General features: G+C 35.3%; 1 protein-coding gene across 4 annotated transcripts in view; it reads right to left on the bottom strand.

Annotated features, from left to right (window-relative positions):
- LOC118179705 (gelsolin, cytoplasmic-like) overlaps window positions 1–13613 on the bottom strand; it is a 301004-nt gene that overhangs the window by 213678 nt on the left and 73713 nt on the right. For all 4 annotated transcript variants that reach the window (XM_085825276.1, XM_085825274.1, XM_085825275.1 and 1 more), the window contains exons 3-4: window positions 13149–13217; window positions 2735–2865 (exon numbers count right to left, since the gene is read on the bottom strand). In XM_085825276.1, the coding sequence (XP_085681402.1) occupies window positions 2735–2865; window positions 13149–13217 (200 nt within the window). The remainder of the gene's footprint in view (window positions 1–2734; window positions 2866–13148; window positions 13218–13613) is intronic.

Genomic DNA, 13613 nt, shown 5'->3' with positions numbered 1-13613 from the left:
CAGGTCCTTGCATGTTCCCGAAGAAAGTAAGACGGAACATTGAACCTGATAGTGGCGCCCAACGAAGAAGAATAACCATGGCCGAGTTTCAAGAAGAACCTGTGCTGCCTGCAGAAGCGGCTCAGAATCCAGAAATGCCAGCTGCCGCCCTGGAAGGATTTGGTTACATCGTTCAGACCATGCGCGCTTCGATGAAACCAGAAGCAACATTTAATGGAAACTCACCGGTAACCAGTTTTTTGGAAAAATTGGATGACCACTTCATGCTCTACCCCGTGCACGAATTCAAAAAGTTACCTTAGCTACCAGCGCTTTGAGGGGCCAAGCGCTTAATTGGTTCAAATGTATAGGCAGAAGTCTCTTGGGTCAAGCAGGAAGTCCCACCTATACTTACGAGAAATTCAAGACTGCCCTACTAAAAGCCTTCCCTGTCGTAAGGGATCGTGCGAAATTAGAAACAGAACTTTTTAGTATATATCAACAAAGAATCGAAAACCTCTCAAGCTTTATTTTAAGAAAAATTCACGTCTTCAAACTCTTGTATGGAAACCGTCCGGATCCTGAGATAATTCAAGTGATTTTGCCGAGGTTACTGCCCCAAGTGCAAGACTTTATTGAATTAAGAAATCCGACTACACTGGAAAAGTTATTTGAGCTAGCAATCCAGTTTGAAAGTAGAAGAACGGCGGACGTTGAAAGAAGACGCCAATATCAACAGCGAAACCAATTTGGTGCCCCAAGACTACAGCAAACTCAAGCACACGGCTACGGAAGCAAACCGAATCAGTGGGCAAGGAAACCCGAGCATTCAAAAACAGCCGGCGAACGTCGACAGTTCAATAGCAATCCAGGAAAAAAGTCTCAAGGCCAGTGGAAAAAGAAGGAAAGCACGGAAATGAAAAATAAGTTAAACTAAAACGGATTTCTGCTGACGGGAGGGTGCGGAAATCCGAAGGCCATGAAAACCCCTCTTCCTTCAAGTTAAATACAGTAATGGTGAAAAATTTGACTCTTCCGAAGATTGAAGTGTTGGTGAATAATATCCCAGCCACCGCACTCCTGGATACAGGCGCGCAGTGTTCCTGTGTGGCAGAAGAATTTTTTAGGAAGTATTTTCGGAAATACCGCATATATAATTCGGATAATACGACAGTGTTAGCGGCGCAAGGAGAAAAATGTAAGTGTATAGGTAAAGTACCGCTGTATGTCCGTATCAAGGACGAACAAGTAAAGGTGATGTTTTTTATAGTAAAGAATCTGCAAGCACATATAATCTTAGGAATAGATTTTCTTTCAGAGGCACAAGCAACGCTGGATTTTAATGAAGCGTCCCTTAAGCTGACAATGAAACCAGTTCGTGCAAAAAAGGCTGAACCGCCGATGTTAAATCTTGACCACCTGCCTAATGACGAGCAAGGAAGAATCCGACAAGTGGTAAGTGAATTTGCTTCGTTATTTAGTGATATTCCAGGATTTACTCAGGTTACTAACCATAGTATTGACACCGGAGATTCAATGCCAGTTCGCCACAAAGCATACCGGTATGATAAGAATAAGGAAAAAATTATAGAATGGCATATCACCGATATGCTACGTAAAAAGATCATAACGCCCATCTCAAGTAGTTATGCTAGCCCGGTGGTTTTATGTAAGAAAAATAATGACTATCCTTTGACACATCTGGCGAACGCCAAGTTGTGGCTTTTTGCCAAGCGAGAGAGAGGAAGCAGTTAGTCGAAGCAGGCCGCTTACCTTAGAAGTTTTACTCAGTTGCTGGTTGCCTTCCAGGCCAGAGGTTTTAATCCTCTTGATAATTTTTAAACGTATTGTAGTGTTCACAGTTCTCTGTACTACATACGGCTTCCTGTTAATATAAGGCCAATCTTCCACGTTTATTATTTTAAAGTTAAATTAGAGTTTAGTTTTATTTTTTATATTTTTACGTTTAGACCACAAGTAGTGGGTCTGTGTATTCCGAAGTACGGAAGTTATTGTAAGTAGAGAAAAATAAAGGGTTTTGTATACCCTTCTTGTGTATCCTGTCTACTTCCCACAGTGATTGAACATAGCTTTAGTAAGCTCTCTGTTCCGAGTCAGGTCCTTGCATGTTCCCGAAGAAAGTAAGACGGAACATTGAACCTGATAATTTCACTCACTGCATTGCAAAAAAAGAGTTTCATAAATTTATAGCACCAATAATTATAGTAGGAGATCAATAAATGAAATGCATTTACACTCGATGAATGAAATAGGTCAGTAAATGATATGAACTTACACCTAGGTGGCATCACAAATTTTTATACGGAAACTTTAATATTAGAAACTTGCACATGATCCAAGAATTGCACGTGATTTCACATGGGAGTCTTGGATGCTATTTTTCATAAAATATACGTTTGAACATACCTAACTATTTTACTTTACATGTTAGTTTTCATTTACAAAAAAAAAAAAAAAAAAAGTTGGCAATGAAACCTAATGTTTATCTTTCCAGCATTCTTATATTTAATATTTACATAGATAAAATTACTTTATATTTTAACAAATAAATTTTTAATTGTGAATTTAAAAAAGTATCTTCAAAAACATCTTTCTTCATCTTAAAGATTTTTAAAATTGCATTTTAAAAGCTTCTAATAATTTATGAAGAAAATTCAGTAAAATACGGTAGCTGATCACAAGACGGTATTTTTCTTACACTGTGTCAAATCATCATATTTTATTTTGCAATTACCTGATTCCTTTCTTAAAATACGATAGAAATAGCCCAGATTCATGACCTTGAACTTCCCGGTGTTGAACAGGACTACCTCCTAACACATCATCTAGTTCAACAGATTTGATTGCAGCTGCACCTGATTCATCCTGAGAAAATATCCATTCACTTCAGTTAATTCTGCGAGATACTTTAATAACAAGAGAAATTACTCGTGAACTTCAAAATACTGTTGATACAAAATTTTGTATGTATTGGACATTTTTGTATTCGATATACACAGAACACATATGTTATTCTGAATGTATAAATCTGAAGTGTATATTTACTAATATATATTAATGAAAGGCACAATTAATTGCTATGCTTTAAAATAAAAACATAAAAATCTATAATGAAATGCTAGAAAATTTTGATAAGCATAATAAACTCAGAAAATTTTATTTACCGAAGAGAAGATGCTTTGGTATTTAAGCATTAGAGCAATCACTATGGTGCAGTTCCACGATTTTTATTTCCTTATGCGAAGTAAAGGAAGTATTGTAATCATGAAAAATTTCGGGTATCATATTTCAAGAAAAATATCCATTTTGAGCGCTCTCTAATCCTTTTAAACGATGTTTTTGCGTTACATCTGTACGCATAAACAGAGTAAAGGACTCTTTTCCCAAATATGGATTATAAAATGGAATTAAAATGGATTCAGAGAAGAATTTTTTCCGTTACGAAAACGAGAATTTTTTCCGTTCCGTTACGTTCCGTTTTGTACATATATATTTATCTCGCATAACTCAAAGACAAACAGCCTCAAAACGTTGAATTTTTGTATATAGGACTGCGATAATATGTAGCTGGGCATTTTCGTTTCTGGTCGAAATTGGCCGCACCAAAAGTGTATTCACATATATATGTACATTGACGAGCGAAAGCATTATGACCACTCGCTCAATAATGCGTTGCTTTACCTTTGGCCTGAAAAACAGCTGCAACTCGCCTTCACAAGGATACCACAAGTTTTCGGTACATGACTGGAGACAGGTTGTACAAGATGTCCAAGTAGCAGTCACTCAAAGTTAAGATATTCAGACATTTGAGCTCTGAGCTGCTGCTCCATGACACTCCAAATGCTCTATCGGGTTAAGATTCGGCGACTTACGTGGCCAGGACATTAACTGGAATTCATCCAGATGCTTCTCGAACCACTCCAACACAATTTGAGCCTTGTGACATGGGGCGTTTTCCTGCTGGAAGATTCCATTTCCAGTTGGGAAGACAAACGCCATGTAAGGGTGCAACTGATGCGCAGTTATGTTCAGATATTCCGCAGCTTTCATGCTCTGTTCCACCACAACTAAGCTATTTCTAAAAGTCTTAGAAAATATTTCGAGAAGAATGAATATCGAAAGAACCAGATGAATGACACAATCAAAAAGAAAAAAAGTTCTCAGCTAAATTTTAGAAGACTAGAACACTATTAAAAATACCGAGTTCTCTTTTAAAAATTAGAGAAGAAATTAAACCAGAAAAGCTCTATAATGAAATTCTGAAGCTTAGAGGGGGGAAAAATTCACATTATTTTTATAAAACCTTTAGAATTTCACGCATAGAACAATAATAACATGACAAAGAAATAGCATGATGATAAATTGTAAATAATTCATTAAATGCATAAAATATGAAATAAAGATATGAATTTCTTACTAAATTAATGAATCAGAAATTTTCAAATAGTTGAAAAATCATTCAATAACGGCATATGGTCCGATGTGAGTTCCGATTTAACTTCTAAGGCGATGGGAATAGAAGTATTTGTAATAAGTATATCCAGGGTGTCAGCTCTCTGTATTCAAGGTGGACAGTGCGAGCTTTTCATGGGGACATGAAGAACAACTGGATAGTTAGCAATATAATTATGCAGTATTAATCCATTTGCTTTAGTACGCCTACATCCCCAGTCCATATGCTTGGCGTTTAGATCGCCTGCGATGATCACTAGCTCATTATCACTAAGGAGATTGTTAAGCATGGCAGTATTGAGTCTATTATTAGGTGGATTATACAAAGCACAGAAATTCACATTATCATAGTCAGAAATAATCACAGAAACAACAACACTTTCAAAACCATCATTTCTGCATTCTGAGATGAGGCATGATTGCAAAGCATTCTTCACGTGAATGACGACTCCACCTCTCCTGCAGCGTAGTCTATCACAGCGATAATTGTTAACACTGAGTCTATCAGCTGGTGTGGCGAATGTCTCTGTAACCAAGCTGATGTCAATATTATATTCAAACAAAAAGTTGGTATATTCCTCCATTTTATTACGAATGCTCGCAGCATTCCAAAAATTAACTTTGCTAAGTCTTGAAGAACTATTGAACATGCTCGACAGTTATGTTTTCATCTGATGCTTTGGGTGTCTTTTGCTCTGATTATTTGAGCTAAGTAGTGGATGCCAAAGTATTTAATAAAGTTGACTAAAGTAGTTAAATCTTCAAGTACTTTTTAGCCGTTAACAGCCGTGGTTTTTAGCCATGGTTCAGGCCGTTAACTGTTTCTAATGAGTCGGCATGAGATTTATTTACAATAAATCTATCTCCATATAATTTGGGTTGATCCTTTTTAATCTGTTTAGAGTATTTTTCACAACTCTTGATTGAAGCTGTGTAATTTTGACCACAGTTTGCGGAGCAAGCTCACTTTATCTTTTTGACAAGTTCTAGAATCATGATTCTGATCGAATTTAACACAGAGATAGTCGTTATTGCAAGCGCTCTGTGAGTGGTGGAAATTTTGACAATGGAAGCACTGGATTAGTCCAGTGCGTCCTTTGCAATGTTCAGCTTTCATGTGCAGGCCAAGTATTTTCTTCTCGTAGTAGATATTAGCAGAAGTTGCATTTTTGGGGAGTGAGACAAGAAAAAGCGGGTATTTTTTCGTTTCAGCTTTGAATCTGTGATACATCTGTGACACGTTTATAATTTTGCAATTTCTTTTTATTATATCAGTTTTAATTTTTTCTGGATCCGTATCCATTGTAAGATGTCTTATAACAACTTTCAAATTTTTATCCTCTGAAAGGATAAAGGAATGATACTTTTTGTCCTTATCATTTAAGATCTGTGTTATTTTGCGATGAATAGAAGCATTCGAGACATTAATTTTAAAGCCCTTTTTCTGAGCAAAGCCTGTATAGTCCTGGTTATCAGAAAGATTAAAACCAGCAAACAGTGTTTTTAATTTAGCCCAGGAATATCGAGTCATTGATGTATATGGCAGTTGGAACACGTTCCCTTCTATCATTTTAGTATCCGCGTTAGAAGCGACTAAATTTTCAGCAGTAACAGTGGTTAGGATTCTCTGTTTCCTGAAAATGAGTGTCCATTTCTTCCTGAACATTTTCAGTATTAGTGGGACGTACGGTTGATTCTTAAAGCTTTGTAGCACGTAAATTTACTTAAGGTGGCTTTGTTTACGTTTAGCTACTGTGCGGTCACCTTTAATTTTGTTATATTCAACATCTGCTTCTGAACCGTCTGTGTCCTGATCGAGTGGAATTTCTTTGGTTGAATATGTGTTCGATTTACTAGGAGCGCCTTTCATTCTTTTATTTGTGACTGTTTTCCATTCTACATCCTGAGGGTTTTCGTTTGTATCATTTCGAGAATTATCTAGCGTAGTGTCAGCAATATTTTGTGTCATATTGTAAGCATTGTAGAAAATCGAGTTCCCCTTTTTCTTTCATGGTAATGGCGTTAATATTCAGCTTAATTGTGAGTCCATCAATGATAGAATCCGTAAGTCTAATTGTGTCCATATTCAAATCCTAAATCCAGTTCTAAATCCGATCAAAAACCTAACAAAAGGAGCCTTTGCAAATCCAGTAACCAGTGGAGGAAAGCCTGCGCCCCAGAATCGCCCCACAAGGCGGTTTACCGACAGACGGATGGGCAGACGGAAATTCACAAGGCCCTTAACAACCGCCTGACAGCAGAAGTCTAGAGGGTAACTATGTGAGTTAATAAACTCCAACACAAAAAAGCCAGAGAAAATGATAAGTGATAAGCAATTAATGGCAATCAGCAAACTGTAATAAGACGGGAGAGCTTTAGAAAGCAGGAATTTCTATTCTCATTTTATAACTCAGAATCTCTCTCATATTATCTCGCTGATTCCTTACCTTCTCCAGCAGAAGTTAAATACCATTCAAACGTAGTCACGTGACCTCCACGTCATGCAGAGGAGTTTATTGAAAATGTGGGGATAGTCATAATGTTTTGGCTCATCAGTGTATATCCACTCTATTACCCGGATCGAGTACTGTTATGCGTATGGTTGCCGGAGTTTGGCGACTTGTGGAAACTTGGCGATTTTTACTAAGGTAGTTGTGATAATACATAAGCACCGCTTTAGATTACTTTTACAGACAGAAAGATATTTTGGAGCCCCCTCCCCGAAAGAAAAGAAGAAAAGCTATTTCTAAAAGTCTTAGTCAGAAAATATTTCGAGTAGAATGAATATCGAAAGAACTAGATGAATGACACAATCAAAAAGAAAAAAGTTCACAGCTAAATTTTAGAAGACTGGAACAGTTTTAAAAATGCCGAGTTCTCTTTTAAAAATTAGAGAAGAAATTAAACCAGAAAAGCTCTATAATGAAATTCTGAAGCTTAGAGGGGGGAAAATTCACATTATTTTTATAAAACCTTACTTTAGAATTTCACGCTTAGAACAATAATAACATGACAAAGAAATAGCATGATGATAAATTGTAAATAATTCATTAAATGCATAAAATATGAAATAAAGATATGAATTTCTTAGTAAATTAATGAATTAGAAATTTTCAAATAGTTGAAAAATCATTCAAACAAACAAAAAAAAAAAAAAACCTTAGAAAAAAAATTTCACAGAGCCTACCTAATACGAGGTCTGCAAAAAATTTTTATAAGTTTAACAGTACATTATAACATAAAATTTAAATAACTGAAAGATCTAAGGATTGCTTACATATTTATAAAATGAATCTAATTCATTCACTAAATTAACTTTTCAAAACCTTTCAAATCATAGTTATTAATATACAAAATACATTAAACTTTAATTTTTACATTATTTGTGATATTATAATGCAAAACAATGGAATAAGATTAATACGCAGATAAGAATAAAAAATTTTGCTACGTTAAATTTTAATTTTTTTCAAAGATTCCTAAGAATTTAATAACATAATTAATGTAATTTGTATATGAATGCCAGTTTTGAAAACACAAAAATGAAGCTAGAAATAAAAATAAGTTACAGCCACACCTTGCTATAACGAATCCCGGATATAATGAAGGAACGCTTTAATCCCGTCCAATTTGAAATGTACAAAATAGCCATTATTTTATAACGGCTATTTCGTAAATTGCAAATTGTTTGCTATAGCCATTATTTTATAATGGCTATTTCCTACATTGCAAATTGTTTGCAATGTAGGAATGTTGCTATAGCAAAGCTCCAAATTTATGAAAATGGGATATAATAACTTTTATAGATATCTTCACGAAATTGTACGTTCCGCACACTATCCAGTGATCAGCACGCTCCGACGCGTATTCGAGAGGTCCGTGGTTCGAGTCCCGGCGAGGACATTGCCCACTTTTCACGTCTCCCGCATCAAAAGGACCTAATGTCTCTACACTGGCGCCCGAACTAAAAGATGCTGAATAATGATTCTTCACCACCAGGATTTGGCGATTGGGTCCCCTAATCCCCAGTCGACCTTTAAAAGGGGGAGTACATACGGTACTTCTCCCGCCTTTTAGCATGCCTTCATGATGTAATGGTCAGCACGCTCGACGGGTATTCGAGAGAACCATGGTTCGAGTCTCGGCGAGGGCACAGGTCATTTTTTACGTCTTCGGCATCAAAATGACTTAATGTCTCTACAACATTACTGTTCTTTCTCCTCATAACCAGCTTTCTCTGTATTCTAAACAAAAGCCATCCGTGGAATAACAATTCCATGTTAAGAGGCTCCCGGGATAGCCCAACTGGGGTGGTTGTCCAATTATTGCCAACGAGTTGCCCAGATGGAATAGGGCAACTTGCCCTATCTCAATCTAGTGCAGAGGTAATTTTCCTATCGTTGAATAGCATGTGATATTAAAACAGAATTTAAGTGAGAAACTTTATATTAGTATCTCACCTTAGCAGAGCTTATGCTTCACGCATGCGTAATAAACATTGTATTAAAAATTTATTAGCATGGTAACTTTCGCCGCTTAGCGACGAATAAGAACTTCAACATAATCAACTGCTGAAGAATATGTGTGATGTGTTGACGACGAGAAATTTAATATAAATTTCTTTACATATGCCAAAATTAAATGTTTACATTAAATTACACAAATTTAAACAGCAGTCATGGACAAAAAAAAAAAAAAAATATTTAGTACTTTTTCGATTAAGAATTATTGATTTCTTATTCAGATAGGTGAGAATTTATTTACTCGGGACTTAAAAAGCATATGCGAAGTCTTTAATAAGAATGTTGTCCGTATCTGTTGTAATACAAAATACTAAAAATGTTTCTTCAATACTCATGTCCGTATTTCCTAAATTAAGATACCTCATACAAATTGATATCCGCTCTTGATGGCTGGCATCAGGAGTACAATCAAGTAAAATAGAAAAATGCTTTGCCTTTTTGACTTTATTTAAAATAATTTGCTTTATATTATCTCCTAATAAGCTAATTGTTTTATTTTGAATTTTAACCTCAAGGTAATGAACCATATGTTTTTGTTTGAATTTTTTTAATATATACAGACATGATAGGGTCAAATTTTATGATCATTTCTATACACTTTAAACAATTATAATTTCTTTTGAATACTTTGTTACTGGAACCACGGAAGGCTAAGTTTTGTTTGCCTAAAACCTGAATGGCATAGATAATTCTTTCAATAACTTAACTAAAAACTGAACGATAATTCTTTCACTAGATAACTCTTTCCATAACGTCCCGTCAATGTTTAGTCTCTTTTTTTAATAAATTTTTAATACAATTTGAAACTCGGAATAAACAGTTTAATTCATTCGTCATCAATCTAAAAAATCAGGTTAACTCTTTCGTTGTTTGGACATCTAAAAAAATTTACGTGTATCTTTGTCTTTTGGGAAACTAAAACTGAAACCAGGTTTTGGAAATATCTAGGACAATTTTCTATTAAGGCTTGAACTTGGGATGGCAATAATGGACTTTGGCTTAATCCGAAATCATCAGGTACAGGCAAATGTGTACCCACTGCGGAAATTGTAGATTTCAATAGTATTTCTTCTTTTCAATAGTATTTTTTTTTTTTTTTTTTTTTTTGTACCGGCTGCATTGAAGTTAAAGGTAATTCCCGGGTGAAAACACTTTAAACTGTTTCTGATTATTAGGTTCTTTTGGTAATTACAATGATAACTGACACGTTGATGGACAACTAGTGCTAGTAGCGTCAGCTTGGGTATTCTTTGGGTTTTGGAAATCTGGAGTAATTTTATAGTTCTGGTTTATTAAGTCTTCCTCTCACCTTTTTTTCTTCATTATATTCTGATACTTACACAGTTTTTTTCTGTTTTTCTTCCGACATATGGGAAAAAAAATGAAAACAGAAAAAGTGGAAGTAAAAAGTAGAAAATAACTATTATAAGAATTATGCATAAAACACTTAAAAATAACATTAAAAAATGTTATTTTCGAATTTAACAATGAATAGAGCCATGTTTGTGACGGAGTAGATAGTTTTAATGTTGGGGGTTGTACTTAACCAAGCACAGCTTTTACTAAACTATACTTGGTAGAGTGGCATGGGTTGTCTGGTTCTATTTATAGTGCGTTGTACAATTTTATATACTGTATACCCTTTAGTAGTAAGAATTTTACTTATTTCTTTGGTGTCCATATTAATAGGGAGACCCCTAATTACTATTTTGATTGATCGTTGATGTTCCTTCCCCCCCCCCCCAAGAAATTGTTTTGTGAGAATCCGGTGATCACATGGGGTATCTCGGATAATTTTGAAAATTCTCCATTAATATGTCCTAGAAATTTAGTATCTATCGTGTTAGCAAGGTGTTTAAGGTAGTCGCTAAATTTGGTGTCCGGCGGTGGTCTAACCATGATAAGTAGTACTGTAGGTTTTGGATTTGGGTGTTGGAATCTTGACGTAAGAGTTATTATCATTAGTGTTAGCTGGCTGTGTATCAGGGTTAGTGTCCAGGGGACTAAATCTATTATGAACTACTGTTTGGCTATTGGCAATTTTGGTGGGGCTGAATTATCAGAGTTTAAGTGAGTTATTGCCTTCACGGGATTTAACAAGTAAATCAAGCTTGTGGTTTTATAGTATTCTTTTATCCTCACAGTCATACGCGTGTAGTTCTTTTGAGTAGGTGTCTCTAAACAAAGACGGTGACACCAAAGACGGCGTAACCTGTGGAGTCGCACCGGACGACAGAATTTAGGGGGTGAGAAAAAATTTTTTAACTTCGAGAAATACCCAGAAGCAAACTTTAGGGATGGCAAAATTTTTACAATTTAGGGTCGGCACTAAGCAGCTGAATTTAGGGGTGGCAAAAGTTTTATAATTCAAGGAGGTGAGGAGCAGCAAAATTTAGGACACTTGAAGATTACACCGGGTGGAAAAATGTATATCGCCGGACTTGGGTGACATTCAGTTCTTGGAAAATCAGGATACACAATACGCATATCTTAGAAGATCATACCGAGTTATGAAAGTGATTATTAATATCTACTAATGTGTATAGTTTAGAAAGAGAGAGAAATTTCAGAAGGAACGGTCTGTATCTTTGTCCTATGTAATATATCGCGTAAAATTATTAACATATAAAGAAACTGGAAAAGAGCGGAAAAACAATTTAATAATTGCACATAATAATGTAGAGACATTAGGTATATTTTTGGAAGCAGGAAAGATGAAAAATAGCAACCGCCTTCGCCAAGAATCAAACCACTGACCTCTGGAATACCGGCCTAGCGTGCAGAACCACTACACCACGAAGGCACACTAGGAAAGCGGGAGAAATACCTTATATACGCCCCTTTTTAAAGGGCGACTAGGGTTTTTAGGGGACCCAAGCGCCAAACCCTGGGTGTGGGAAAATCCTCATCCAACATCCTTTTTAGTTCGGGCGTCACTGTAGAGACATTAGGTTAATTGGAAAAGCCTGAGAGATGAAAAATTAGCATCGCCTTCGCCGGGAATCGAACCACGGACCTCTGGAATACCGGCCCAGCGTGCAGAACTATTACACCGCGAAAGCACGCTAGGAAAGCGGGAGAAATACGTTATAACAGGCATAGCTGTAAGTAACCCTTAATATTATTCTTTGTTAAATAGCAAGAGTTATTACTAATTTCTTTTGGTAGGTGTGACAATGCTAATCAATTTTATTTCTTTCTTTTAATTCCTCAGTCAATTTTTACAATTTATGAGGTAATCTAATTTTTTTTATTAGGTCGGATATAGCGAACTGCCATTCGGTCCTCATAAATTCTTTGTTCAGGGGACCTAACTGTACTACCATCTATAAAATACTTAACTTTTATAGATATATAAATAAATTGATTTTTTTTCCTCCTTTGTACATTTATATAGTCTTCTGTTACAAAATTTCATAGAAGAGTCACGCCAATGTGAGACACTTACAACGATTTAATTTACCTGTCAAAGAGCATCAGAATACTGTCTTTAAAAGAAATATGCGAAGTTACATCAAGAATAGTATAGTTTGCGATGTTATGTAAGCAAAGTTTATAGTTCTCAGCTTCGGTACGATATTGCATTTTGAGTAAAGCGCATTTAAGAAAAGAAGTTTGGTTTATTATTATTATTATTATTAACAGAAACAATCCCTCTCATCTCAGCATTCTTGGTAAAATTCTTACGCTCTTGTCTTCTTTTATCAAGTTGATTCTATGTGTCTATGTTTTCTATGGAGATGCTAATAGATTCGTCCTCAATGATGTTTTCAGACAATTAAAACTATCCGAAACGAAGCGACAACCAGTCTATGACAAATACCAAAAACATATATCCTTACAATGTAACTGCATCTGTTTTGATGGATGTTTATTAGAAGTTAATAGCATAAAAACATTTTATTATTCAAGCAGAACAACTTTACAAGCATTTTTCGTAAACCTTTTGAACACAGGAATACATGTATCAAAGTAATAAAAGAAACACAAAAATTATGCTAAAAATTTGCTTAAAGCTACTGTGATTAATAATAATAATAATAATATTCATGTTATATATGCAACATGAATATATATAAGAAGAGTTTAGTTCTTACAGACATATTAAAACAAAATTTTATACAAAGCTGTGCTTAAGAAATGAGTACAGAAGGAATTACAGAAATATTTTACCTGCGATGTTTCTTCACCCAACCAGAAATGGATATCCCACTCAAGTCTGCCACTTTTTGTTTCCTTTGTCTAAATAATTGACAGAAATGTTAAAACAGGGCTGAAATTAAATACAACTGTCGATACTTGCGTATTAACCACTAAAAAGAACTCTGATTTGTACCAGATGGTGAAAACGTGAAGATAAATGTTTGGCCTTCCTGTAGAAATGGTATCATGAATCCTCTCCACGTCACATAAATTTGTAGTCTCTTGTTCTGTTAGCTTCAGCGTGTTCTATCTTTCGACGTGCCTAGGATTTGTTATTTTCTTAATAGGTTTTTGATATGTGCCAAAGGACGAAACAGAAGCTATTCGCTTTCTTTAAATCACGGAATATTACTTTGCAATGCAAAATATTTTAATTTTTATAGATTTCATTAAACTATACATCACTTATGAAAACGTACAAGCGTAACTCTGAAA

The sequence above is a fragment of the Stegodyphus dumicola genome, chromosome 10 (assembly GCF_044657685.1).
Source record: "Stegodyphus dumicola isolate Sdum_Otavi_A_Nest chromosome 10, ASM4465768v1".
In the NCBI taxonomy this organism is placed as follows: Eukaryota; Metazoa; Arthropoda; class Arachnida; order Araneae; family Eresidae; genus Stegodyphus; species Stegodyphus dumicola.
Note: the sequence above shows the minus strand (reverse complement) of the source record. Positions and strands in the feature narration are given on the sequence as shown.